Source organism: Aphelocoma coerulescens, chromosome 8 (assembly GCF_041296385.1).
Source record: "Aphelocoma coerulescens isolate FSJ_1873_10779 chromosome 8, UR_Acoe_1.0, whole genome shotgun sequence".
NCBI classification, from domain to species: domain Eukaryota; kingdom Metazoa; phylum Chordata; class Aves; order Passeriformes; family Corvidae; genus Aphelocoma; species Aphelocoma coerulescens.
In genome coordinates, this window is record NC_091022.1 from 22806189 (window position 1) to 22830395 (window position 24207).

Here is a 24207-nt window from a genome sequence, read left to right on the forward strand (position 1 = left end):
TTAGCCTGACACTGTAAGCCTTCTGTTTGTTCAGGTACTGGAAATGGTTGAATCTATAAACTAAAGAGACAAAGCATCCTTCTTTGGACTTCACCCAGCCTCAGCACTAACCTGGTGAAGGAGGAGCCATGTGCAAGAGGTGTTACCAGGCTGATTCAGGCACCCAGCCATGGATTCGCACCTCTGTGTAGTGCTGACAGCTCAGGGATTAACCTCTGATGCTGGAGTGTTAGCATGTCCTGGCCAGGGCTTCTTGTAGCTCTTAGATGGTTTTTGCTGTGGGCAGGCAGCCTTTATGGAGGTGCCAGTGGGGACCCTTTGCACCTTAGGCAGTTTTCAACTCCCTTGTGTCATCATCACGACATTTTCTCTCATGAGTTGCCCAGGTGTCAGCAAACTTTATCTCCTGGGCTGTTCTTACTGGACTATGAAGGCTGACTGTGTGAAGGCTGTGCCTTGGAACCTGTTGGGTCTTTGTGGAGCAGAAGAGAAATGGGGATGGCAGGAGCAGAGTGGTCTTCCACTTAATCCTTTCCAGTTACATGGTTCTCCCTTTTTTGCACCCTGATGGCATCTTCTAAGGCAGGTAGAGGGACAAGTAAGGGGCCACTGCAGCTGCAGTCAGTTAAATGTAGAGACAGTGTTGCTGTAAAGCTTAGGGTTTGCAAGGCAGCACATCTGCTTCATGGGTTGCACTTTTCCACCCATTGCCACTGCAGTGGGCTCAGTCCATGAGCTGCTAGGGAAGGGATGCTCAGACAAACCAGTGCAGGGGAGCAGGTAAATGCATGCCAGCCTTCTCTTGGTACAAGCTCAGCCACCTGCTTCTGCACATGAGAGATGCCAAGGAACTGAAGGGAGTTTGCTTCTCACTGAAAAGTGGACCATGAACTCCCCTTTAGCATGGGTTAAGCATGTATGTGCTTATCACAGAGCAGGTAGCATGGGGTAAAGTCATGTCCTTGCTTGCCTTCTGTTAAATCCTTAGGTCCTTTAGAAATACTCCCTGCACTGCACAGGAATCTGCTCTATGGCAAATGGTGAATCAGAGCTTGTGCATCAGGTGAGATGTCAAAAATACTTGGACTGGGCTTAGGTGTTCAGGATCTCAGCAGGGAAGTGGCAGAAGGGAACCTGCTGGGCAGCTGGGCTGTCCTGTTTCCAGCCAACTGGCCGCTGGCCTTGCCCTTTGCTCTGCTGCAGACAGCCAGTCCTTCAGGCTCTGTCCCACTCCCAGCAAGGGATAACCAGGGGAGCTGAAGGAAGGGCACTGGAGATGCTCTGCTTTGTCTTTTGAAGGCCAGAATTGCAGCTGTTTCTGTCCATGGGTGGAGGTAGCTATGGGAGCAGCAGTGTGTCTTTTAAGCTCCTGTGGCAAGAACCACTCTACAGAATGCCAGGCATTTGCCTTCTCACAATGAATGGCACTAAATTGCTTTCTATGCCATATTTCCAAGCTTTTCAGCTAAGGGAAACAAAGGATAAGTTTGGGTTTGCTCCTATGCAAACATAGAGAAACAAAAAGGAAATACAGTGATTGTTTTGTATGTTGTGATGACTTATTAGAGTTTTGTTCTGTATTTCTTTTATTTTGAAAACTTCAGGTGATCAGGTCTGTAACTGATAAAACTAAGGTGGGAATTTTTCTCAGGTAAGCAAATGTTTGGGTTTTCCCTCAAATAATTTAATATAGTAGTCAAACCAATTTGAATATCCAGGTGCATTATTGTTTATAGGGAGTTTATTCTTCAGTGACTCTTACCCTTTTATTGAAAAAGGTAACAATTGCAATAGTCTGAACAATCCAATAAGTCTTAGCCTGAGCTAAGTAAAATCCCATAAATAACTGGAATTCATTTAACATATTAAGGGAGTCAAATATTTCTAAAAACAGATTTACAGCAGTCATTTCCTTCCAGTCCAGCAGGCAGTGACACAGGAATGACCCGGGCATGGAATGAAAAGCAGCAAGAGCTTTTCACATGCACCAAGCAAAGAGCAGTTCCAGCCCTGGTTCAGTCACCAGCACTGGATCTCCAGCACAAGCCCATGAGGTGATGGTCAGCCTCAATAGAGTTCAGAGGAGTTCCAGTGTTCCTTTCTGCTGACTGATTTCTTATGTGAGTAGAAGTCAGTCTTTAAAGCCTCTTCAGGGGGAACAATGGAAGATGAAACATGTGTCTTGAGGGGAAGCCTTTTGTCTTCCTGCTTGCAGCAGAGAACAGTGTAGGAGCAGTTAGGAGAACCTGTCCTGTGTCTGTACTGCTAAAGGCATTTCTGGTCCCCTGACCTGGTGGTGCAGACTGGCTGTGTTTGCACTGCACAGAGCTTGCTGTGGTCCCTCATACAGCACAAGACCAGAAATCTTTGCCTCTCTTGTCTTTATACTTTCTCACCAAGATCCACCATGCAGGTACTCACCTCACCCATGGAGGACAGGTACCCATGGAAGGAGCCATGCTCCAGAGGCTCAGGCAGACTTTGCCCAGCACTGCTGTGGTGACGTGTTGCTCACCACTGCTGTGTTTTCTGCTTCTGTTTGTCACATGGCCTTTTAGTGTCATCCCTGGCTCATCTGTCAGTCTGCTGTGTTCTCTCAAATGGGACCAGGCAAAGGGCTGATCTCTGGGGAGCATTATATTAGATATTACATTTTCCAGATGTTTGGTCTTAGACAAGCAGGCCAGGCTTGAAAATGTGGATTTTCAGTTCTGGACATGTTATGCAGTGAGGTTACCCTTGTAGTTGTTTACAGGTGCTGGAGAGGGGACGCTGAACCTGGTACCTCCATGGGCCCCAGCTGGGATAGAAACTACTGATACACAGCAGGTGATGCAGAGCTTGCAAGGCCAAGCTAAACACTTGTGGCAGAGAATTGACAAGGGGAGAGGGCTGCCAATGATTTCTGGGCTTTGCCATTCCCAGCTCACCCTGCTTGGTGAGCACCAGTTCAGGTCAGAGACTCATCATGGCCACATCTGGAGCAGTGGTTGTGTTGGACCATTCCAGGCAGCCCCATGGTCTAACCTGCACTGGGCAGTCTCTGTGCAGCTGGGAGGCATCACAAGAGGCTCCTGCCTCGGCACTGGCTGCTGTTGGGCTGTAGCTCTTCAAATGTTTGGCTGAAAGCAGCACTGCTTGGTGATACAGGAACACCCAAGAACACAGAGGGCCATGAGCAGGAAGACAGGCTTTGAGCTGCTCTAGCACTAGATTATAATTCTTGAGGCAAGATGGTGGAATTTTGGGGGTTTTGTCTTAGCAAAGGCCTCAAATAACAAGAGGCCTGTGCAGTTGTTTGAGAGAGTTTTATTTTCATAACCCAACACAGGAGGTGTGGTGGTTGCTTTGGTATGTCTTTGGGGCACGGCACAAGGGTGTGTGTGGTGAGATAGCACTGACGCATTGTGCAGGGCATAGCAAGCCAGATTTGGCACAGCCGTGTCCGTGATGCCTAACTTCTTTTGGAGTGACTTGTCCCCCAGCTTGCCCCCTAGGCTGTATATGGTCCATCAGGTCCAGATTAGAGGTTGGCAGCTAGTGAATTTATATGTACAATCTGGAGAGCTTGGAAGCTGTGTAGATGCAGCCAGAGAGTAGTTATAGCCATTTCCTCTCTGATATGTGTCTCCTCTTATTTGCCACTTCTTTGCTAGAAGGAGAGGATAGTTGTAGGGGCCAAATCAGATACATCTACTAAGGCTCATGAGTTTAGGAAGGTAGGTAGTCTCTGGTATTTTAATCATTTTTGAGAACAGGGCAGGTGGTACTAAGATAGTGGCTTGTCAGGAAATACTGAAGAACAGAAGCAGATGAGAAAATTACCTCCTATTTTTTCCATAAATACCACTGGATGCATTATAGAAAGAATAAAGTCAGGCAGATATTTGGCAACAAAGTTCACTTTCAATTTCTGTCTACTGTTATTCCCCAAACAGACTATGCCTGAAAGAAAGTTTGGCAGTCCTCCCATGAGGTTGGGTAACGTGATTAATTCTCTGTGGTTTGCAAGACTCACATTAGAAAGTTAGCTCTTAAATGTTAACTTGGCCAGTGAAATTCCCTCCAGGCAAAGACCCTGTGTCTCCCTTGAGCGGTACCGTGGGAATGGGCCCAGTGCAAGTGTGGGTGGTGTTAACACCATCATGTTCCCAATGACGACACAGTCTCAAGGATGTAACCATTTACTCACTGTGTTTTGGACACTGTAACTACAGCTCTGCTGAGGGAAAGGGTTTTGTGGCACGTCCAGTTACCAGCTGATGCAATTCCAGCGACGTACAAATGTCATCTTCTATGCAAAACATAAAGCTGAGGAATCGGAATTAAAACTGCCATGTCCAGGAAAACAGGATGTTCTTGGATATTTTGAAATTTGGGGCAATGTTCTTATCCTTGCCTAATAAACTTTTTCCATTTTTTTGAAACCCCTACTTGATATTTTTTGGCTACTAGTGAATTAACAGTTAACTAAAGTAACTAGAATAAAGCCAATATTGTTTTTGTGAGTATCAAATGAAATTAAGCAGTGAGAACAAAATGACTCTGCTGTTTTCCCCCACATCTAGAGCTGGAACAGGAGGATGTAAGAAGGTCTTGTCATTTCAGATGTGCACTGTTACTGTTGTGCTGCAAATGTTTGAATTTAATGTCTCATGGATTTAGCCATAAGCAGGTTTTGCCTGTTTGTTTTCAGATTAGAGTGGTTCCAGTGCACTGTAGTGGAGTTCTCCATAGCACATGAGTTGTGCTCCCAGATCTGCACATCTCAGCCTGGATACGGGTGACATTTTTTGCTTGGAAACTTTGTTCTTCAGACCAGTCAGGCAATCAGAAGTGAGCAAGACCATGCGCTGACAAAAACCAATTCCTTTGAATGAGAAGCAGAAACTCAAAACATTGTTCCCAATCTTTTTGAACATGCAATAGCATTGATCACCAGTTCAAGATAAACCATTGTAAATGAAAACTGTAAGTGTGCAGTTGGTTTCTATATCTCAGCTTAGAGCTATCACCCTTGGTGACTGTCTGAGCATGTCCTCTGAATTTGTGATATTTCCAATACTCTACAAATGAAGATGTGGGTGGATTTCTCAGCCTCTCCCTAGCCCCTGGGGCAAAGTTGCCTCTGGATTCATCTGGCTAAAGGGGAGCTAGCAAAGTTGGTGAGGTAGGATTTTACACTGGAAACACTTTGCTGTCCCAGCAGAAGACGCAGAAGGAGTTGTCGCTGTACAGCACTGCTGTCACAGGGCCTTGGCAGGGCCAGTGAAATGGGAAGGGCTGAGGCTGGACTTCAGTGCAAATCGCGGGTCAGCAGACGGGAGAGGAAAGTTGGGGTGTCCCCTGGATGCTACTACCCATCTCTGACTGGCTTCCCACCGCTCCTTGTTTTCCCGGTGTGCTGTGGTTCAGAGGGAATGCCACAGGCCAGAGTGCCCTTTTGCTGCCAGGGTACCCCTGAGCAAAGGAAGGGATCTTGGAACACACTGACTGATCTCCTCTCCATCTCCCAGAGCTGTTTAATAACCTTAAACTGCTTTTGTCATCAGTAAAATAAGGATTTTGTGCTGTTCCTCACTTCTGCTCCTGTATGGTGACCTGTTTGGGATAAGTATTCTTCCTTAGCCTAGCGGGAAGCCAGTAATGTGCATAACATTGTAATCTGCTATCTACGTCTGTTTTAATTTCAGAAAGCTGATGTATCCACTGTGATTCATCCTCCAGCTCGTCTGCTGCCCTGTTCTCAGGACAGCAAAGTTGTGGCAGGGGAATCTGACCATTTGCATTAATTTCTTTACAAGTTGGGAGGCTATCAACCCTGCAAGCTGTCACTGGGCAGCTGATGCGTGGATATAGCCAAATACCACGTTCCTAATTTTCTGTTTAGTAGCAGCAGTGCCCCTGTGAGCAGAGACAATAAGAGGAAATCTTTGATTATAAAAGTGGCAACCTGCTAATGACTTCCATTCCTGCTTTCTCTCCTCTCAGAACATCCCCACCTTGGGAAGCGTAGCAATAACCATGGCGCTGCACAACTGTGATGAGGTGGCGGTAGCTGGGTTTGGCTATGACATGAGTTCACCCAATGCACCACTGCACTACTATGAGAACATCAAGATGTCTGCCATCAAAGAGGTAGGGAGCTCCTGCCAAGCACATCCTCCTCCCAAGCCTGCCAGCCACCTCGACTCCAGAGCCCGACTGGGATGGTGATGTCAACTTACAGCTTTCCTGTGTGGGTCAAAACACAGCTCCACCCATGCATTTGCCTGTACAATTCTAGACATTCTCCCAAGCTCAATGTATGTTAAAAATGGTTATTGCTGCTGGGAAACGTTCTCTGGAATGTGATTATAATGTAATTTCTTCTTTGAGCGGCAGGGAAAAGATTCACGTAAATGTTAACTCAAGAAGAGTGAAAGGGAGCAGTTTTGCTCTGGGGTTGAAAAGATATGGCCTCTCCTGCCTTTTGATCCATTGTATTGCTCTCTAATCCATAGGCTTCTTTTGCGAGATGATCCCCTCCTCAGGCCCTGGGAAGCGTGGGGGAGGTGGGATCAGCCTGTGCACCTGAGTGCTCAGCTGACTGTTCAGCAGCACCTCGCTGGTGTAAACACACCAGGGCTCTGTGGGACTGCTCTGTAAAGACAGGTCCACATTAAACACATTTTCTGCTACTATCACAGTGAGACAAACAGCATTTTTGGAGGAACAAAAGCTCTCATATTGGTATAATGCAGCAGTATAGATACCTTCAGGTCTGTCCATTTCCTGTACCAAACTAGAGCAAACTTGAACGCTGGTCAAAGCTTCTATAGTGGGAAGGTTTGCTGCTTTTTTGGGAAAGCTCATTCTTTCCCAGCACAAATGTGGCCCAAGTCTTCCTAAGATTGCTTCTCCCTATTCACTGAGTAGGGAAACTTGCTCTATCCTACTCCACACTGTGAAAAGTTGTATTGTTCATGGGCAGTAGCTGTCTCCTGGCACTTGGCATTTTTTCAGCTCAAGCACTTTGCCATTGATCCAGACCAGGAGGGAAGCTGCAAAGTTGTGTTTTTCCAAATCACAAGACTGTACGTGTCGTAGTACTCTCACAGGTTGCAGGCTGCATGACCCTAGGCAGACTAAGAGGAATTATAAATCAGTGATTAGTCAGCTTGAGAAATGAGAAGAGCGTGTCTGATTATCAGAGTGATCAGACTTTGGAACAAGCTCTCAGCAGAGGCTAAGAGAACAAACAGAGTTTAGGCAAAAGCTGTGAGGAGGTCCCCAGTATGCCAAGGGACTGGACATTGTGGTCCTGAGGTACCTTCTGGGCCTGTGGAGGTAGCAAGAGAGTCTGCCTTGCTCAGTGGAGTAACCATGGATTTAATCAGTCCTTGCTGGGAAAATGAGTGCTTATTTGAGGATTTAAGGGGTATGTCCAGAGTAGTAAATTGAATTGAGGTGATGTCTGGCTTGTGAAATCCCTGAATGGAAAAAAGCTAAGGAATATAACTTTTGCAGAAATAGAGGAGGTATCACCACCAGCTTGCCCAGTTTGGGCATCTCATTATAACCACTGCCAGAGACAGGACCCTGGGCTCCCCAGGCCCAGGTCTGAGGCAGTACAGCTGGTTCCTTAGTCTTCCAGTAAAGAAATGGCTACACCAGAGAGAAAATGGCTGCAGATGCCTGAATTCAGCAGTGAGTACAGAGGCTCCTCATGAAAGTTTCAGGAAAAGCTTTTGGTGCCACTATTTTCACTTTGGTGAATCAGCTGCCTTTGATGGAGGATCACTCTTGCCCAGTTGTTCTTCCTGTCTCATAAGGATGTCAGTCCCATGGTCAGCTCTTGGACATGGGGACACCCACAGCAGGTGTCCTTGCCAAGCTTGTTTCACAACCTGGTATGTGTCTCAGTCCTTGAGGACACCACTGGAACTGACAAGAATGAAGTCATCTTGCTCTTAATCCTTACATGAATCAATGGAAAAAGTTGGCAAAGAGTTGGATAACAGAGTCTCTGGTTGAAGTCACAGGTCCACATAATCTGGATCTCTGATTTTGGAGGCCAGCACCCCAAATGGGATCCAAGGCCATTGGAAGGCCAGAGGAGGTCACTCTTGGACATTGTATGTGGTCTCAGGAATAGACATTGCATGGCACAGGACAGTTAGATGAGGATGAACACATGAAATGCAACCAGTAAAGTCTCCTAGAGAGAGCAGTTGGTGCCTAATTTGCCAGGCCTCTGGTGTCTGGAAGCCATCAGTCATCATGTCCAGGATGTTCTGTACAGAGGTGAAGGAGCGTTGAAAGGTTCTGGTGAAGCCTCAGTAATTCAGATGTCAGTGGATTTGTTTCTGCAGCCGGGGCTGTTGGGAGCTCTGCAGCCCAGCGGAGCTGGTTCTAGGAGGAGGATTCCTGTTCCACTTGAAGGCTGGTTACCTGATACACGTCTGCCCATCTGATCTTCAATTCCTCACCCACAGGCTCCTCTTACATTTCACTGCCCTGGTACAAGAAAAGCCATCTGTTCCCAAGAATCAATAATTAATGCTCCTCCTGCCTCTGCCCCTCCCAATATGACAAATTGTTTGTGATATTGTGGAATGTGAAGAGCAGAGAGAGGATCACATTTCTTTCTCTCCTATTTAATATTAATGGTAGCTGGTAATTGTTAGTCATCTGAGGGTGAAGCTGAAAGGTGAAGGGCATAATAGCTGGGTTGTGTCTTCTGCAGTTGCCCTCAAAGAATGCAGAAGTAGAGATTTGCCCCACACCAGACTGGAAGCATCTGCTTGATGAAAGACCTGCATGCAGCTTGCAAACTGGGAGGCTGGCCTGCACTGGTACCTTGTGTCAGACTTTGCCCTTGGCATTAGTGAAAGAAGACTGACCCAGAACCAAACTCCACCAAGGTTTTTGTCTGTTCTATCTGCTCTGACACCCAAAGGGCCAAGAGTATCCACAGCATTTTTCTCAGTGTTACTTTGGACCTCTGGGATTGTGTCCAGGCCTAGTTCTTCCTGGTCCTCCTCTACATTTCAGCCTCTAAAGGAGCCACTAAAGCAGGCTATGCCTTGAAATTATGCAAGTATCAACTTTGTCCTCTGGCCTGCATGCAGATCCAGGAAGGCTGGAGTGTCCATTCCTGGGCAGGGGAATGGAGCAGGTTTGCTTAATGTAGCATCATCACAGCACTGAAACAACTGCGATAGGATGCAGCTGTTCCACCACAATGAACATCCCACGCAGGAAACCCCGCCGTTTGACCAGGCATTGGTGGGGCAGAACCTCTGTTTCTGAAGTTCAAATCTCTTCACTGACTGCCAAGCTCCTCCAGCCTGAATGTCTGAAAGTCTTCAGTGTTTAAGCCTAGAGAGCAGCTGCAGGGAAGCACTCCAGCTCCACCCTGAAAACATCACTGTCTTTACAGAGGAAATGTAAACACCAGCAGTGTCCTGAGTCTGGAGATGCCACACGTGTGTGTGGACTGTGGGAGCCCATCGGGTAACATCCCTCAAACCCCTTCCCTTGCCTGGTATCTGCAGGGAAATGGGCCTGCTAGTGAGTAGGAGTCCTCTCAGCAAGGTGTGTCACTGATTTACACTTGAGGCTGCTTGACATCTCTCTGGACACCCTTGAAACCCTGTGACTCATCTCCAAGGAATTTGTTCTGATTACATAAAAAAGGCCAGCAAAATGAATGCACTGCTTGCTCACAGCTGGGCGGAGATGCCTCTCCCATGCCAAGACTGAGGTGATAAAATCTCTGTGGAAATGAATCTGATTTTTCCTGTTGCTCTGTGGCACTGGCAGCTGAATTTCCAAAAGGAGAAACAGGCATACCCAGTCCATAGTTTAGCTCAGCCTTTGCTTTCCCCACAGGAGTAAAAGCCCTCAGTGTCCAAGATTGTGCTGCAATTGCTACCACAGAAGGCAGCTGCCTACACTGAGTCTTCCAGGATCTCCAGCTCCTGAGGGCTGGGCAGGCATTTCCTGCCCCAGAGGAAAAGGCTCTGCAAGGAGCCAGATGCTCTGGAGCTTGGTCACTGTTACTAGTCAAGGGGAAGAGTATGGTCTTGGGACTCTGTTCAGTAGTATGGCTGCAGACATGTATGGATTCTCCTGTGCTTGTGAATGCTCATGAGAGTTAATTTCTCCAATTAAGTACTGGATAGCTTCTTTACCCTCTCTCCTGGGTAGCTCAGTGTACTCTGGCCAGGGTATGTCCAGGCAAAGCTGGCGGAGAGACCCTTTTCTGTTCTCAGTGTGCTCTGGAGAGCTGGAAGCACTCTGGGGTGGTGCTTTCAGTTTCGTGTGTGAGCTGGAAGATCAGTGCAATTAAAACCATACCTCAAGGCCAGTTCTGCTGTCCAGCACCTTCTTCCCTTGTCTCTCAACTTCTCCCCATCATGGCTGGGGTGCAGACTCCTGGCCTGCACTTCAGCAGATTTCTGGATGGTATCAAGACAAGCTTTGTTCTCTGATCTGTTACTGGGACTCCACTGCCCAACAGACCCAGTGCTGTTGTATAAACTCTCACAGGTGATTTTTCAGCTCTTATTCCATCTCTTTGTTTCAGCTTAAAAAATGTAGAATGTCCAAGTGTGTCATCTCTGTTCAGTTACTACTTTTCCTATTCCAAATAACTTTGCAACAGCTTTTGTCCCTTGCCTGATTCCATGAATGCTGTACAAAAATTTGAGTCTTCGCCAAGGTGTCTGCTCACTTGTTTCTGTTTTAGTGGCAATGAATCCATTGGAGCTGGATTTTCATATACTTCATTGTATTTTTATGTCTTGCTCCGGTCCTGTAATGCTTCCTGCCCAAGCACTCCATAAAAATGTATTTTTATCACAGGTCACTGTCTTCTATTAATGTAGAAGTGTCAGACCCACTGGGAACACAGCAAAGGAAACATGGAAATGGTGGTGAGGAAAAGGAATAATTTTAAAATAGAGTGAAATAGAAATTATTTAAGGATGGGAAAGTGACTGTTTAGAATAGTAAAAACAGATCCATAAGGAGTTTATGAAACTGAGAGAGCAGGGGGCTGTGCTAAATCATGGGAACAAAGCACAAGACTGGCTCCCAGCATCCCTCCTCCATGTGCTCTGCCCCAGCACACAGCCTTCCCAAGCCTCATGATCCAGAAGTGAGCTTCTATCCCTTGGTCATTTCTTGCAGGAGCAAGAATGTGGGCAAGGAGTTACCTCAGATGCCACACAGGGAACATCCTGGGCTGTCTTCTCAGCAGCTGGCTGCAGACTGCCTCACACACTTATGGCTGGTAAAAAGGGCAATTCATGGTTAAAAGCTGCCCTTACCCATCCAGGGTCTGCATCCTGTCTGCAGCATTTGTGTCCCACAGTGGAGCTGCTGGCAGGTCTCCTTTTTGCTGGAGAAGCAGGTCAAGCACCAGCACCGCTGCTGGAGGTGTCAGTTCCTTTGATACAGCTGTGCCCAGCACCTCAGTGACTCACTGCCTGACCTGAGGGGGAGGTGTCGTGGCAGCCTTTGATGGCTTCTTTCTGATCGCTGGCCCCTTCCCCAGCAGGTCTTTGTGGGATGCTGAGGACACCATCTTGTAACACTTCTCATTCAGCCTGTGTAAGGGCTGTCACAAGGGCCAGGGGAGGTGGCCTGCAGCATGCAGTGACACACAGCTTTGTCTCTGTCTCTCCCCGACAGCAGCTACCTCTCAGAATAATCCACAAACATCAAGTTTGGAGTCTTGAACCATAAAGGCACAAACAATAGTGCTTTATCATCATCTGGGCTCTCTCTGTGAAGCCGCCTTTTGCATTTTAAATCAACACAAGTTGCTTGGGAGGGGGTGCAAGGGCTGCTTCAGGCCTCCAAGTACCTTAAAGTTTGCGGTAGCCAACAAGAAGAACAAAACTCCTTTGAAAGCCGGGCAGATGTCTGGCCTGGTGATTTATAGACTGAAAACATGGCTATTGGAGCCTGGCTGATGAATTGTGATTGCAGTACAAGGAGTGGTGCAGACTGAAATGGAGGTCAGCTTTGGAGGGGGAGGTTAGGGGCTGGGGCAGGGGCACCTCTGAAAGGCCAGTGCTTTTTCTTGGGGCTGGCAGTGATGACTGATGAGGTTTATACATTTTTGTCTTTGTTTAAAAGCCACCTGTTTGACAGTGTTGGGGCTGAGCAAAGGCCTCACATGCTGTTCCTGTGCATGAGGACTGTGTGTCCATACAACAGAAATCTGGAAAGGATTGTTGGAATGGCAGCCCTGACCAGAGCACAGGTATTGCCTTGTTCAGAAGGACAGAAGTATGGTGACCCTCAGGATATCACTGTGCACTAATAACAGCAAGGAAGGTACAGCTGTAGAATGGACAAAACCAGAATTAGGGTTTGGACAAGATCTCTGTAGGAGAAGGCAGTAAAAGACCTACAGAGGCATGCTAGAGCCCAGCTGCTGGCCCCAGCATGGAACACAGATCTGTGGGGTGCTGGGTACCACCAGAAATGTCACTGCCATGGAGGACTGCCAAGAGGAGAGCCCAGGTATTCCCAGACAGTGGCTGGCACAGCTCTTCTCACCAGCTAGAAGGGCACAAGAAGAGCTGTGGGCCTTTCACAGCTGTTTTTAGCATATATGAAGACCTTGCAGAGGGACATTTTAGGAAAGAGCATTTGATCAAGTGCCTTCATGGTTAAATTAAGTTGAAAGGCAACAGAAGGGATGATATAACTCAGATTTTGCTTCCAAAAGGAGGGAGCTTGATAGAAGCAGGGCTGTATATAGACTCAGCAGTGCTGGTGGGATGCTCAGTGGAATTGGGACATGCATGCAGACTCTGACCTCTCTGAATTTAGGCCTAGCCTAGGAGAATGGGGTACTAAAAGCAGGTTCACTGAAGAGCTCATGGACTCATTGTAGACTTGAAATCTTGTCTGTGAAAGTACAATAATTATCTGCAATTCATATTTGCAGCAAGGGGGAAACTGGCAGAAAAAGTAAATATAACTTTGTAAAGAAGTGCTTAAAAGTGGTGTTAGAAGTAATACAGGAGTGAGGAAGAGCATCAGAAGACTTCACTCCTGATGGCTGGAAGGGACAGAAATAAAGTAGAAGCTGGCAAAAGTCAAGTTCAATTAGATGTTGCAAAGAAAATTTAGCAAATGCTGAACAGTGTCACTAACAAACAATAAGGAAACAAGGAAAGAATTACCAGGACTGACACTCAGGGAGATGAAGGAAGCAGAGGATTAAGGTAGGAACCACAGGAATATATATATTACCTCTCTCAGGGTGATATGATGAATGTGAGGGAAAGGGGGGTGACTTACAGTGAGAAGTTCACAGAAAAAGAAAATTACTGGGTCAGCACTGAAAGGCAAAAGCTGTTGAAGCTAATGCAGTAGGTGTGAGAGCCCAAGAGATCTCTGTTCCACTTTGAGCCAATTAAGCTGCAAGTCCAGAGGAGAAGGTCCCCAATAAATCTATCAGGTTCCACAGGATTAGCTTGTAGTGGCATAATACCTCTTTTTCCCTTCTTTTTTTGGGGGGGGCGGGGGGATGGGAGCAAGCCAAGGAAAATAATCCTATCAAATTCAGAACTCTTAAACTAACCTCAGAGGTACTATTCAGAACTTCAGAGCAGAGTTTAAATGAAAGAATAATTAAATCCTGAAAGCAAACACAACATGGATTTACCAAAGGCAGGTTACAAAAACTAATTTAGTATCTTTATTTGATTTTCTAAAAAATCATTCTTGGGACAGAGGAAGTGTAGCAGCCCCATCTGTCAGAAGTTCAGTTAAGCCTGTGCAGTGGGAGATATTATTAGTTAAGCTTCAGAAGCCACAGTTTGGTGCAACACCTGTACATGAATAGTCTCTCTAAGGGAGAACACAAAAAGCAGCACTGAATGGACAGCTGGGAGTTCCTCTGCAGGAGGTCATGTTTAGTGTTTGCTTTAATGATTTTGGCACAGGAGGCAATGGTGTGCAAGTGGAATTTGTGATGAGACAAAACCAGGTGTGGTCAATACAAGGGAGGATCAGAATACCATCCAGGAAGGCCATGAGCACCTTGAGAACAGGAGTGAACTGGGTGGCATGGAACCTAAGAGTATGAATGGAAGGTCATGCTGTTTGGGGCAATAACAGACATTTTTACTCTAATCCGGGATAGCATTATTTGGCAGTGGCATAGAAGAAAAGTGCTTAGATAGGTACAAATAAATCACGGGATAACTCAGGCTGCCAGACTGTTACTGGGGAAAAAAAAAGATAAATACAGCTCTGGAAAGACTAGAGGAAAGGACTTCTTGTAGAGGGAGGCAATTGCCTCTGCATGAGGCACTGGTGAGCTTTTTTTCTGGTTCATGAGAAGTAAATCTGGAGTAAATAGGGACAGAGGGAGCTACTATAATTCTGGGAGATTTCCCAGTTTTCATGGTGTAAATGAACAGCCCGTTTTGGTAAAAGAAAGACGTGGATTGTTTAACCTGGTAAAATGAAGACTGAAAAGAGATACAGTTTCTCTGTGTGTGCGTATTAAGAGTAAGCAGGAGCAAAAACAGCTGTTTGAAATTTAAAGTTGATGTAAGAATGACTGGGCATAAAGGAGCTGTGAGTAAATCCCCTAAAGACAAGAAGATGAGGGTGCCCAGCCATCCCTTTTGTTTCAGTGCATGTGAATCCCAAGGGGGTTCAAGCTGACTGGGGCAGTCTGATCACAAAAATTAAGCAGCTCTGGAGACAAGGCAGTGAAGGTTAAAGACAAAGATAAATTAGCACTGGTGGAGACTGGAAACCGACTGTTGCCAGTGAAGTATCACTCCTTGATCTGCTGTGGTTCCTGTGTTTTCTGGGAGAAGTGCTGCCGACTTGCAGTAACACAGAGGATGTAACAGAATTGAGAAAACTCCTTCTTTACAACTTGCTGTTTTTCTTGAATGCATTCCTCATTGACTTCACTCTCTCTAATTTAGCCTTCCTGTATTTTAATTGTGGCATGCTTGATAAGAGTAATGTGGTCTGAAGCTGAGGCATTCCCCGATTGTAATTGATTACAGACGGGGAGCTTACCTTCCTCCTGGGCTGGTCTCTGAGACATTTGCTTAGGCTTAAAATATTCTACTTGGCTTCTCTTGAAGCGACAGATGATGTTTTGTGCTTCTTTGTGGAATTGTCAAGATAAAAAGGATAGGTGGTTTGGGGCTGCTGAATTTGCATAGCCCTGAAAGGTGGCTTTAACTGATGATAAATTTTCATCTAATAACTGTGACCAAGCCCTCAGAGCCACTGCCACCTCCCAGGGATGAACAGCCATAACAGTGCATGTGCTTGCAGAGTAACTCTGCTCCCTCTGCTTCTTTCTCCACTGGAAAGAGCAAACATCCACTACTCAGAGAGAGACCCAAAGCACAGGAAACCCTAGCCTGATCCCCAGCGAACAAGAAGGGGTCTGGAACATCCTGGGATGTTCCTGTTGGAGCTCTCAAAGTTCATTACTCCAGCCATAGGCTCAGGCAAAAGCAGCCTGTTTGTTTCCACAAGTGGAAGCTGCATTGGATGCGAGCAGCAGAGGAGGGAGAGGGCAGAGCCAGTCTGCCAGGTTGCAGCAATGGTGATGATGTGCAGGGATGGGAAGGTGGAGGTGGCAGTGAATGCTCCATCACTGTCTTTGAGGTGCAGATTGACAAGAAAAGAGCTGGAGTTTTCTGCTGGTACTGTGTACTATTTAGGGTGTATACTCAGGGTGCTATTTGAGGTGTATACACCCTGAAACCTTCTGGGGTTTAGGGTGTATTTTGTTGCCTTTTCCTGTCGGAGCAATGGGACTGTGGTGCCTGCCTTCCTGTCAGTTTTGAGAAAACTGCTCTGGCTCCTGTCCCCACTGCTGCTGCTAGTGCTGGAATGCAGCTTCCTTCGTCTGATCAACCCTGTCTGTCAGTGGGGTGAGTGAGTCCCTCTCCTGTAATCAGTAACCGGAGCTGGTGTTGAAGACATGCCTCATCCCTCCTGCCCATGCTGCTGTCGGGCGATGGGGGAGCAGCACCACACTGAGCACCCTGACAGTGCTCTTTGGGAGGGATGAAATCCTGTTCTCACCAGGGAACCTCTTCCTCTGTGGGCTTACATTAGCCACAAAACTTTAGAGTACTGATGCAGACATCACTAAGATCCATGGATCAGGTGGGAGGCTGAATTGCCTTTTGTGTGACTTTCTGCTTGTAACAAGGAGTTAGTAGCAGTGCCTGGGGTATAAAGCAGCCTGGATGCTGAACAACCACAGGGCGGTAGGTCTTGCCAGCAGCTTTGCAGTGAGTACTGGAGCCAGACCTAGCTGTAATGTGAGAGACTGCAATTGTATCACCCAAAGTTTTATTATCTACCTCCTGGACTTAAATTCCTGCTCCACTTGTACTTTTCACAAAGCAGATTTCCTCTTGCCATCAGATAAGGCACTTGCATGTGGCCTGAGGTGATGTTTCAGGTGGTTTGAGATTTCCTACAAGTGGCTGCCTCCCCAGTTCATCTGTACAAGAAGCATAAACAGGTTGTCCTGGCCAAAACTAGTTGGCTTCTCATACTGTGTGATGAGGCTGAAAGGCGTGGAGGAGGGCTCAGATTGCCCTGTGAGGTATCAGGCTCCTGGTGCTCAAGGCAGGTTTGACCAACAAGCCCAGCCAGATGCAAGGGAATGCACTGAGACTTGGTGTCCCAGTGTGGCCTGTGTGCCAGCAGGCAGGTGCTGGCTGCCTGTGGGCAGGAGCTCACCCGCACGCTCGGCTGCCTCTGCCGGGGCTGAGCCTTCCTAGCGAGGGGCTGTGTTGGCAGAAGTGACACTGCTGCATGGCAGGCGCCAAGCCCAGGGCCCCCAGCTGATGTGCCACATGTGGGACTGTTTCCAGCACATTGAGGGATCCTGGCTCTCTGGCTCCAAGGCACACTCAGCCCTGTTCTTCCAGCTCTCTCCGTGCCACCATCGTTCTCACTGCTGCTTTCTGGAACTGATGCTTTTTTCTTTTTACAAGCCTTCGCAAGCCTTATTCGCAGTGCCACTTTTCAGTTTCTGCTTTTATGTTAGCTGAAGCCAAGCACTGAGTTTTTTCTGGGCAGCATCTTTTCAGTTTAGTGACGGGGCCTCACGCATTTCCGGAGTCCCAAAGAGCACCAATGCAGTTCTCCATGTGTGGTCCTGTTCCCGGTAGTGGTGTAGCCTTTGTAGCATTCAGGTAACAGTGTCACTGGAAGCAGAGGAAGGCAAAGACTTCTTTTGAACACAGGTTACAAGGTAACACCTGCCTGAAGTTTCCTGAGCAGCTCTAACTGTTGTCTTTCCTGTGCATTGGGGAGATGGAAGTGGCTTGTAAATGCACAGTAGCAGCAAGTAAGATATTTCCAAAATGTGCTGGAGATCTAGAGAGGGACCTTCAGTGCTTTGGACCTCTTGTCAGCCCGCTGCATGCACGTCATGCCTGGGGCTGTCAGTGCCACACAGCAGTCATGGCTGAGAGCTGCTTGTCTCAGACAGGACAGGGCAGAACAAGCAGGATGACAGGAGAGCCACATGCACCTTGTGCACGATGTATACAACCAGAGCTTTGCAGGCAGGTGCCCATGGTTTTGCAGTGAGTAAACTGGATTTCAATACCTATGACAGAATGCCCTCAGCGGGCTCGTGGGGCTGGGTGCTTTGCTGGTTTGAGGCCATCTCAGGGAAGCTCCTGTAGAGTGACTTTGTCATCATCCAGATTGTATTTAGAGCTCAGATTACCTGCTGACCAGAGCACTGTGCCGAAATCATGTACTGTGATTCTTGTCCTGTTGGGAGATTTTGGGGAAAGTTGCTTTTCCCTGTTCTGCCGTGGGCTCCATGGTGTGACAAACCACTTCTTCCTTTCATTAAGTGCTTCAATAGTCCCAGCACAGGGGAGTGATGGCAGATGCTGCAATCCCAGCTCAAGCCTGCTGCGGGGAGCACATCTGGGTGGGCTGACACCAGCTATAGCAATCACTGCTCTGAACTGCTTGCTGGGAGATGTGGCCATTTCACCCTTCACATTGTATTAGTGTAACCTTTGCCATGTGATTTCCTCTTGATAGAGCTAGCAGAGGCTTTGGTGGGGATGGTCTTGGGGTTTTTCAGCTGCATGCACCCCCATGCATTGCCATGGCCTGGCAGGGAGCTGTCTGTGGTGGGTCTATGTCCTGCCGTTGTGTCCACTGCCAGCTCTGTTCCCTGGCATACACCATCACCAGTGCTGTGCTGTTGGGCTCTCGTGTGCAGTAGCTTGGGAGGGCACATCTGCCTAAGGGACTTGGATTGCCCAAATATCACCATGCCAAAAAACTTCACCCAGACCATGGGGAAACCTTCTTCCTCCGGTACACGGGTCTGACCCTGCTGATGGTGTCAGCTGTACATGAGAGAAGGTCCGCGGTGTGCAAGGGCTCTTCTGATCTACAGCAGGGTCTGTGTCCTTGGCAGAGTCTCCCAGGCATGAGGGACAGGAGCATGCTTGGCCAGGCTAGTTGGTGACCTCCTGTCTCTCTCATTTTCTTCCAGTCCTGGACGCACAACATCCAGAGGGAGAAGGAGTTTCTGAGGAAGCTGGTGAAAGCCCGAGTCATCACTGACCTAACCAGTGGGATTTGAGTGGCTGCAGCCACTGCCTCCAAGGGAGGAGACGAAGACACGCTGCAGCTCTGGGAGCAGGCACTGGCAGCCCCCTGCAAGAATCCCACCTCACTGAAGACACACAGAGATGCCCAGGTGCTCTGGGAAGACCCTCTTGCTTTGCCAGTCTGCACGAGGGTTACAACTGCCACCTCCAGGCCTAGAGCTGGCAGGAGGTGGGCAAGGGGCTGAGTGGACAGTTCTTGAACTCTGCATCACAGACAGATCTTCTGCATCCTGAATTAGACTGGAAAGACTCAGGAGAGAGAAGAAAGGTTTGTGAATAAAATGATTTGTGCCAAATGGGAGGTGATGTTGCCCCAAGGCAGCAATGCCTGAATGTACAAAGTATTATTTTTTAAAAGACTCTGCTGGAACCATACTAGAAATACCAAGGTACAAGGCAAAGTCTGCTTGTGTGCAGCCCTGTGAAAAACCTGGCCTCTTCACTCTCCATCTGCATTGTCACCAGCCTCAGACCTTTCCCCAGGAAAACAAATCCATCCAAAACTTCGGTGTCATTGGTGCTGCTACAATTTGAAGGGAGAATAATGGCTGCCTCTCATTCTCCACTTGGAGCTTCTGGATGGAGATGAGCATGGGTTTGTTTTTCTGCATTTTTCCTCACTTCCTCCACAGAGGCAGCAACAGCAGTAGCCACTGACTTAGCTGTGTTTTTCATAGCCATTTGCTCTGCCTCTGCTCTGACCCTGAGGTGGAGCAGGGAGCCAGTGGCTTCCTCCACCTACAGCAGACCCTCCCCACCTTCCTGCTTGTCACGATGCAGAGGAGCCTGCCCCATTGTGCTCAAGGCTTTCAGGCCTCTTGGTTTGTGCCTGCTGTGCAGGGCGCCTGTGGAGTCTGTGCAGACTGGTGTCACTGTTTCTGGACAGCATCTCGCTTTGGTTTTGTGTGGGAGGGGAGTAATTTATTCTTTGGAAGGAGGTCAGATCTTGAGCAGAGATCTCAAGCTTTACAGTTTGAGAGCAGACTGCCGAAGATGCTTGTTTCATGTTCCAGACTCGATCATGTTCCCTATTTAAGCGACGTGTGACCTCAGTGATGATGGAACCTGATGGGAACTCTCACCCTCTGCTTGGCCCCTGCTCTCTCCATTTCCAAGCTCCTCCCATGCTGCTCTAGCACTGCTGCTCCTTCTACTCTCAGGAGCACGTCCTTCCTTTGCCCTCTTGGTCCCAAGATGCACTATTTGCACACTTGATTTGTATACATATTTCAGAGGAGGTGGAATAAACTGAGCAACATGGCCAAGTGCAAGGGCAGCAGGGTGGTCTCATCCACCTGAGGAGCATGGGCAGAAGGGAGATTGCCAAGGGAATGAATGCCTACATGTGAAAAGTGGCTCCTGTGCTCTCCTAGCCTGGAGCAGGCTGGACTGCACCCACAGGTGCTGTCCCAGTACCTGGGTGTCAAGGCACTGGCACACAGCCAGCCAGTGCTGGAGTCAGTGGAGGGGGATCCCAGAGGGATGTGGGTTGGGCTCATGGTCCTGGCACTGCATCTGACAGAGCCCAAGGATTGCAGCCTGCCTTGAACTGAAGTGGGAGCATGGCTCTGGCATGGGCAAGGAATGCTCAGAGCAGGGCTCACATGGCTCCCCTAGACCAACTCTGCACCCACTGACTTGCAGGGGGCTATGACTTTGGACCTGAGACCCTTGAGGGGGTGTGCAGGAGGGGCAGGCAGTGACCCAGGCATGGGGCAGAGGAGCAAACTGCGTAGAATGGTTTGAGACCAGGCTGCCAGCAGAGGCAGCTCCCAGGACATGGCATTGAGTGTTGCTTACACACCGGTGTGGGATGCATTCCTCAGGAGCCTCTCCTGCCTGGTGTGCCTGCAGCCAAGGAGCTTGCTCAGGGGCAAGTCCTGCCCAGCTTCTTGTTGTGGCTGCTGTTTCCCTTGTCATCTGGGAGCAGCTCAAAGATCCTGCCACTTCTGGGCTGCAGGAGACATGCTGGAAGGCTCTCCTTCCCTTTACCCTTCCCATGTCCCATCCCCACTGCTCTGGCCTCCCAGCCAGGCAGTCCCTGTTCCCCCAGGGACATGCCTCCTGCCACGATGATCTGTGAGGTCTCCAGCAGGTTTTTGAGCATATGCTGTGGCAGATACACCTTTGAAATATCTCCTGGTTTGTTTTTCCTTCTTGAGGAGTCCATGGGACTGGATTTCCATAGTGCTCACCAGACAGTGCTCCCTTTGCAGTTCCTGGGTATCGGCCTGAACTTGGGACCATCATCTGTTGAGTCCCAGCCATGCTGGCAGTGGGGATGCTTAGTCTGGGTCTGGCTGAGGTTGGGCTAGGGAAGGGTTCATACCCACCCTCTCTCTGTCTCAGTGCTTTAACCAGTTGCCACGGGAGCCCTAGGGCGGGGGTGGGTAATGGGCTGTATCCATGGGCTGCAGTGAGCTGAGATGGCAGAGTGGGCAGCTGTGTCCAGAAGGAGGAGGGGAGTGAAGAGCCTTTGGTGTCTGTGCTGGGGTCCTCCCTGCCCACTGGGGGAAGCACCCCCATCGAGGCTTGTGATGGCATGAATTTGATTAAGACTGGTTTATTGAGCACTACAAAGCTACAGGGGACTTTTATCTTCCAACTCACTGGCTCCAGGTCCAAGGACACAGCGTGGCCACTGCTCAGCCTTCCCTGTCATCCCAGCTCTCCACCACAGCCATGAACAGGATGGGAAGTTGACCCTACAGACAAGGGAGGTGACTCCAAGCCCTTCCCTCCACCTTGGCAAGGGTCTCCAGGCAGAAGTGTCCAAGCTGAATAAATGAGTGCATGGCCCAGAGTGACTGTGGTGGGTCAGGACCACCTGCATGTAGAAGGAAAGAGCGTTTGGGAGCCGAGGCTCTCCTCTAGTTCACTGACACCACAGAGCAGCCCGTGGCCGAGTGATGGGGCTCCAGCTCCAGGAGCAGTGCTCAGCACTGGGTTTTGCTCCTGGGTGCCGTTCTTTTGGCTGCCTCCCCGCGTGCACCTGCAGCCACCTCCCGCCCTCGAAACGCTGCAGTCCTGCCAGCTCGGAGCAGTGCACGCGGGTCAGAGCAGGGTCAGTGGGACGGATGTGAGTCTTGGCCTCTCCCTCACACTGACTCACCTTGTCAGATCAGAAGGGAGAGCCCAGGGGAATTCTCCACAGCCTAAATATAGAGCAGGGTTGCCTGGTGCCTCTGATGCGCTGTGGTGCAGAAAAGCCATTCAGGTGGTGGGGAACCTGCCTAGAGAGCCCAGGGAAACACAGGGAGGTCGGGGGCCAGTGACCACAGTGGGTTTTGCTCCAGCTAGTGCAGAGAGCAGGTATAGAGACCTGCAGGGCAGCCTGCATGTGCTGCTCTGGAGGACGGGGGCTGCCAGAGAGTTGCTGCTGCTGTGCTGAGCACACCGTGAGCTGCTTGTGCATTTGTGGCAGTGCCCACCACATTGGCATTGGGATCCCACCACCAGCTCACCCCATTATGCCTGGCCATCCTGTGGCCTCAAGCCCACACATGCCAAAGGGAAGCATCATGGCCAGGTAGCATGAGGCAGCCATGGGATCCAGCCCAACATTCCTCATCCCAGCATCTCTGGGCTTCCAGTGTCTCCTTTCCTTGGAGGGAGAAGTGGAGAGGCCCTGCCTGGCAATGCTCTGCTACCCCTCAGTGTGGGCACTGCTGGGAGTGGGGGAAGGTGTCAGGACAGGGCTGTCTGTGTCAAATGGGTGCAGCTGGGCTGGGTATGGGCAGAACTGGACATGGGCAAGGGCTTCCAGAGTGTTTGGCAGGGAGGCAACCACCACACCAAGCTCCACGGGCACCAGCACAGTGTGCTCTCGGTCCGAGCGTGTGTCACTCGCAGTATTAGAGACGTGTCCTTCGGTGCAGGAGCCCCTCTGGGACCACTGCCCTGCCCCTCTGGGCACTGGCTCCTTGCACAGCCTGCACGGGGTCTCGAAAAGGCCAGTGCATTCGCCAGTACTGTACCAAGCCAAGATGCAAGAACTCAATGAATTTTTTAAATTAGTTTTAGTTTCTGCATTTTTTTTAAATTTCCCCTCTAGGCAGGGAGGGCAAGAGTCTTGCAGGCTCCTCCAAGCCAGCTTATGTCACATCGATTCAGTCATATCACAGAAGCAATAAAGCTATCAAACAAGCTTGGCTGGCCTCTTTCTTCTACTGCCTTGGGCGTTTTTTATGGGAGGCAGAGGGATTCCCCTGGTTGGGCTGTCCCCTGCCTGGTTTCACTGCTGACTCCTCCAGGACAGTAATCCAGCTGCCAGGAGCTGCAGCTGGCCAATGCCACTGGCCTGGTACTGGGGACAGGAGAGGGCTGTGCTCCTCCTTGCAGGTGACTTGAGGGGTGGGAGAGGGGATTATGGGTTGGGTTCATTTCATGTTGGGAGGCACATGAATCAGAGCTTGTCCAGCCTGTGACAGACTGCCTGTGGCTCTGACTTCTCTCCTGGGGACTCCCTGCCAACAGGATGACTTCCTGCCAAGGGTCACAGCAGCAACTGGGCTGGGTGCGGCCCTGACAAAGGCAGATGTCCAGCCAAGTGACCTTCTCACTGCAGTGTCCTGGAAAAGGAAATGGTTTCGGAAGCCAGAGACCGAGGCTGTGACCAGCTCTGACACCTGCCAAGTCCCAGCAGGAGGAGTGTAACCCCTTAGGCAAACCCTGGTGATGCCGCCAGGCTCCCGGAGCCACAGGATACATTGGGGACAGTTCCATCGCTTGGAGGAATGGGAAGGCTACAAGATGAGTGACTGGTCTGCCAGACCTCCCAGCTCCTAAACAACACAAGGAGTGGGTTGTTGCTAGCACCAGTGGGGCACCAGAGAAGCAACTGCCCAGCCCTCCCTGATGCGTGGTTGCAGGTTCCAAGGAGATGCTGGAGCTGCTCAAATCCGCATTCCATCCCTCCTCTCTTCACAGCACTTAAAGAGCAGGGCCACCACTACCATCGGGCTGGGCCAGGACCAGGGCACACAAGGTCACTCAGGTCAGCTGAGACAAGGAGACTTGTTCAGAGATACCCCTGAAAGAGCCACGTCACTGCTGAGATGGGATGCCTGCATCACGGCTCTCTCCCACATGTTTTGTCACACCCAGCCATGCATGGCCTCAGACAGCAGTCATGGCATGCTCAGTCCTGCCATCTGGCTGGTCTGTATCACCCCCATCCTGCCACATGCAAGGGTGGCACTTTCAGGGACAAGTGTCACAGCAGGCCCTGGCTCTGAAGGGCTTATTCCAGAGCAGACAAGGCGCTTGGGGGCACCCCAAGGGGGGCAGGAGCACAGGCTGACATGGGCAGTGCCCTGGAAGGTACCAAACCAAGTGGTGCTGGCAGCAGTCAGGGAGCAGGTCACCTGTCTGTCTGGAGACTGGTGGGGCTGGAACCCTGCCCTGCACCCCAGTACCCTGTGCAGCCTGGCCCATGCTTAGAACTCCCCAGGGCAGAGCCAATACTCATGGGAGCCTGAGAGGGGAGAGCAGTGCTGGGATTGAGGCACAGAGCTGGGACATGCCATCCCCTGCCACCACGACTGTG

At 49.5% G+C, this 24207-nt stretch overlaps 1 protein-coding gene across 13 annotated transcripts in view; it reads left to right on the forward strand.

Annotated features, from left to right (window-relative positions):
• Nucleotides 1-22806, forward strand: part of ST3GAL3 (ST3 beta-galactoside alpha-2,3-sialyltransferase 3) — a 192506-nt gene extending 169700 nt beyond the window's left edge. For 12 of the 13 annotated variants that reach the window (XM_069023173.1, XM_069023171.1, XM_069023177.1 and 9 more), the window contains 2 exons: nucleotides 5992-6138; nucleotides 18542-22806. In XM_069023173.1, coding sequence (XP_068879274.1) covers nucleotides 5992-6138; nucleotides 18542-18631 — 237 coding nt within the window. In that variant the 3' untranslated portion in view covers nucleotides 18632-22806. The remainder of the gene's footprint in view (nucleotides 1-5991; nucleotides 6139-18541) is intronic. The other variant, XM_069023179.1, reaches the window with a different exon arrangement.
• Nucleotides 22807-24207: the final 1401 nt, after the last annotated feature.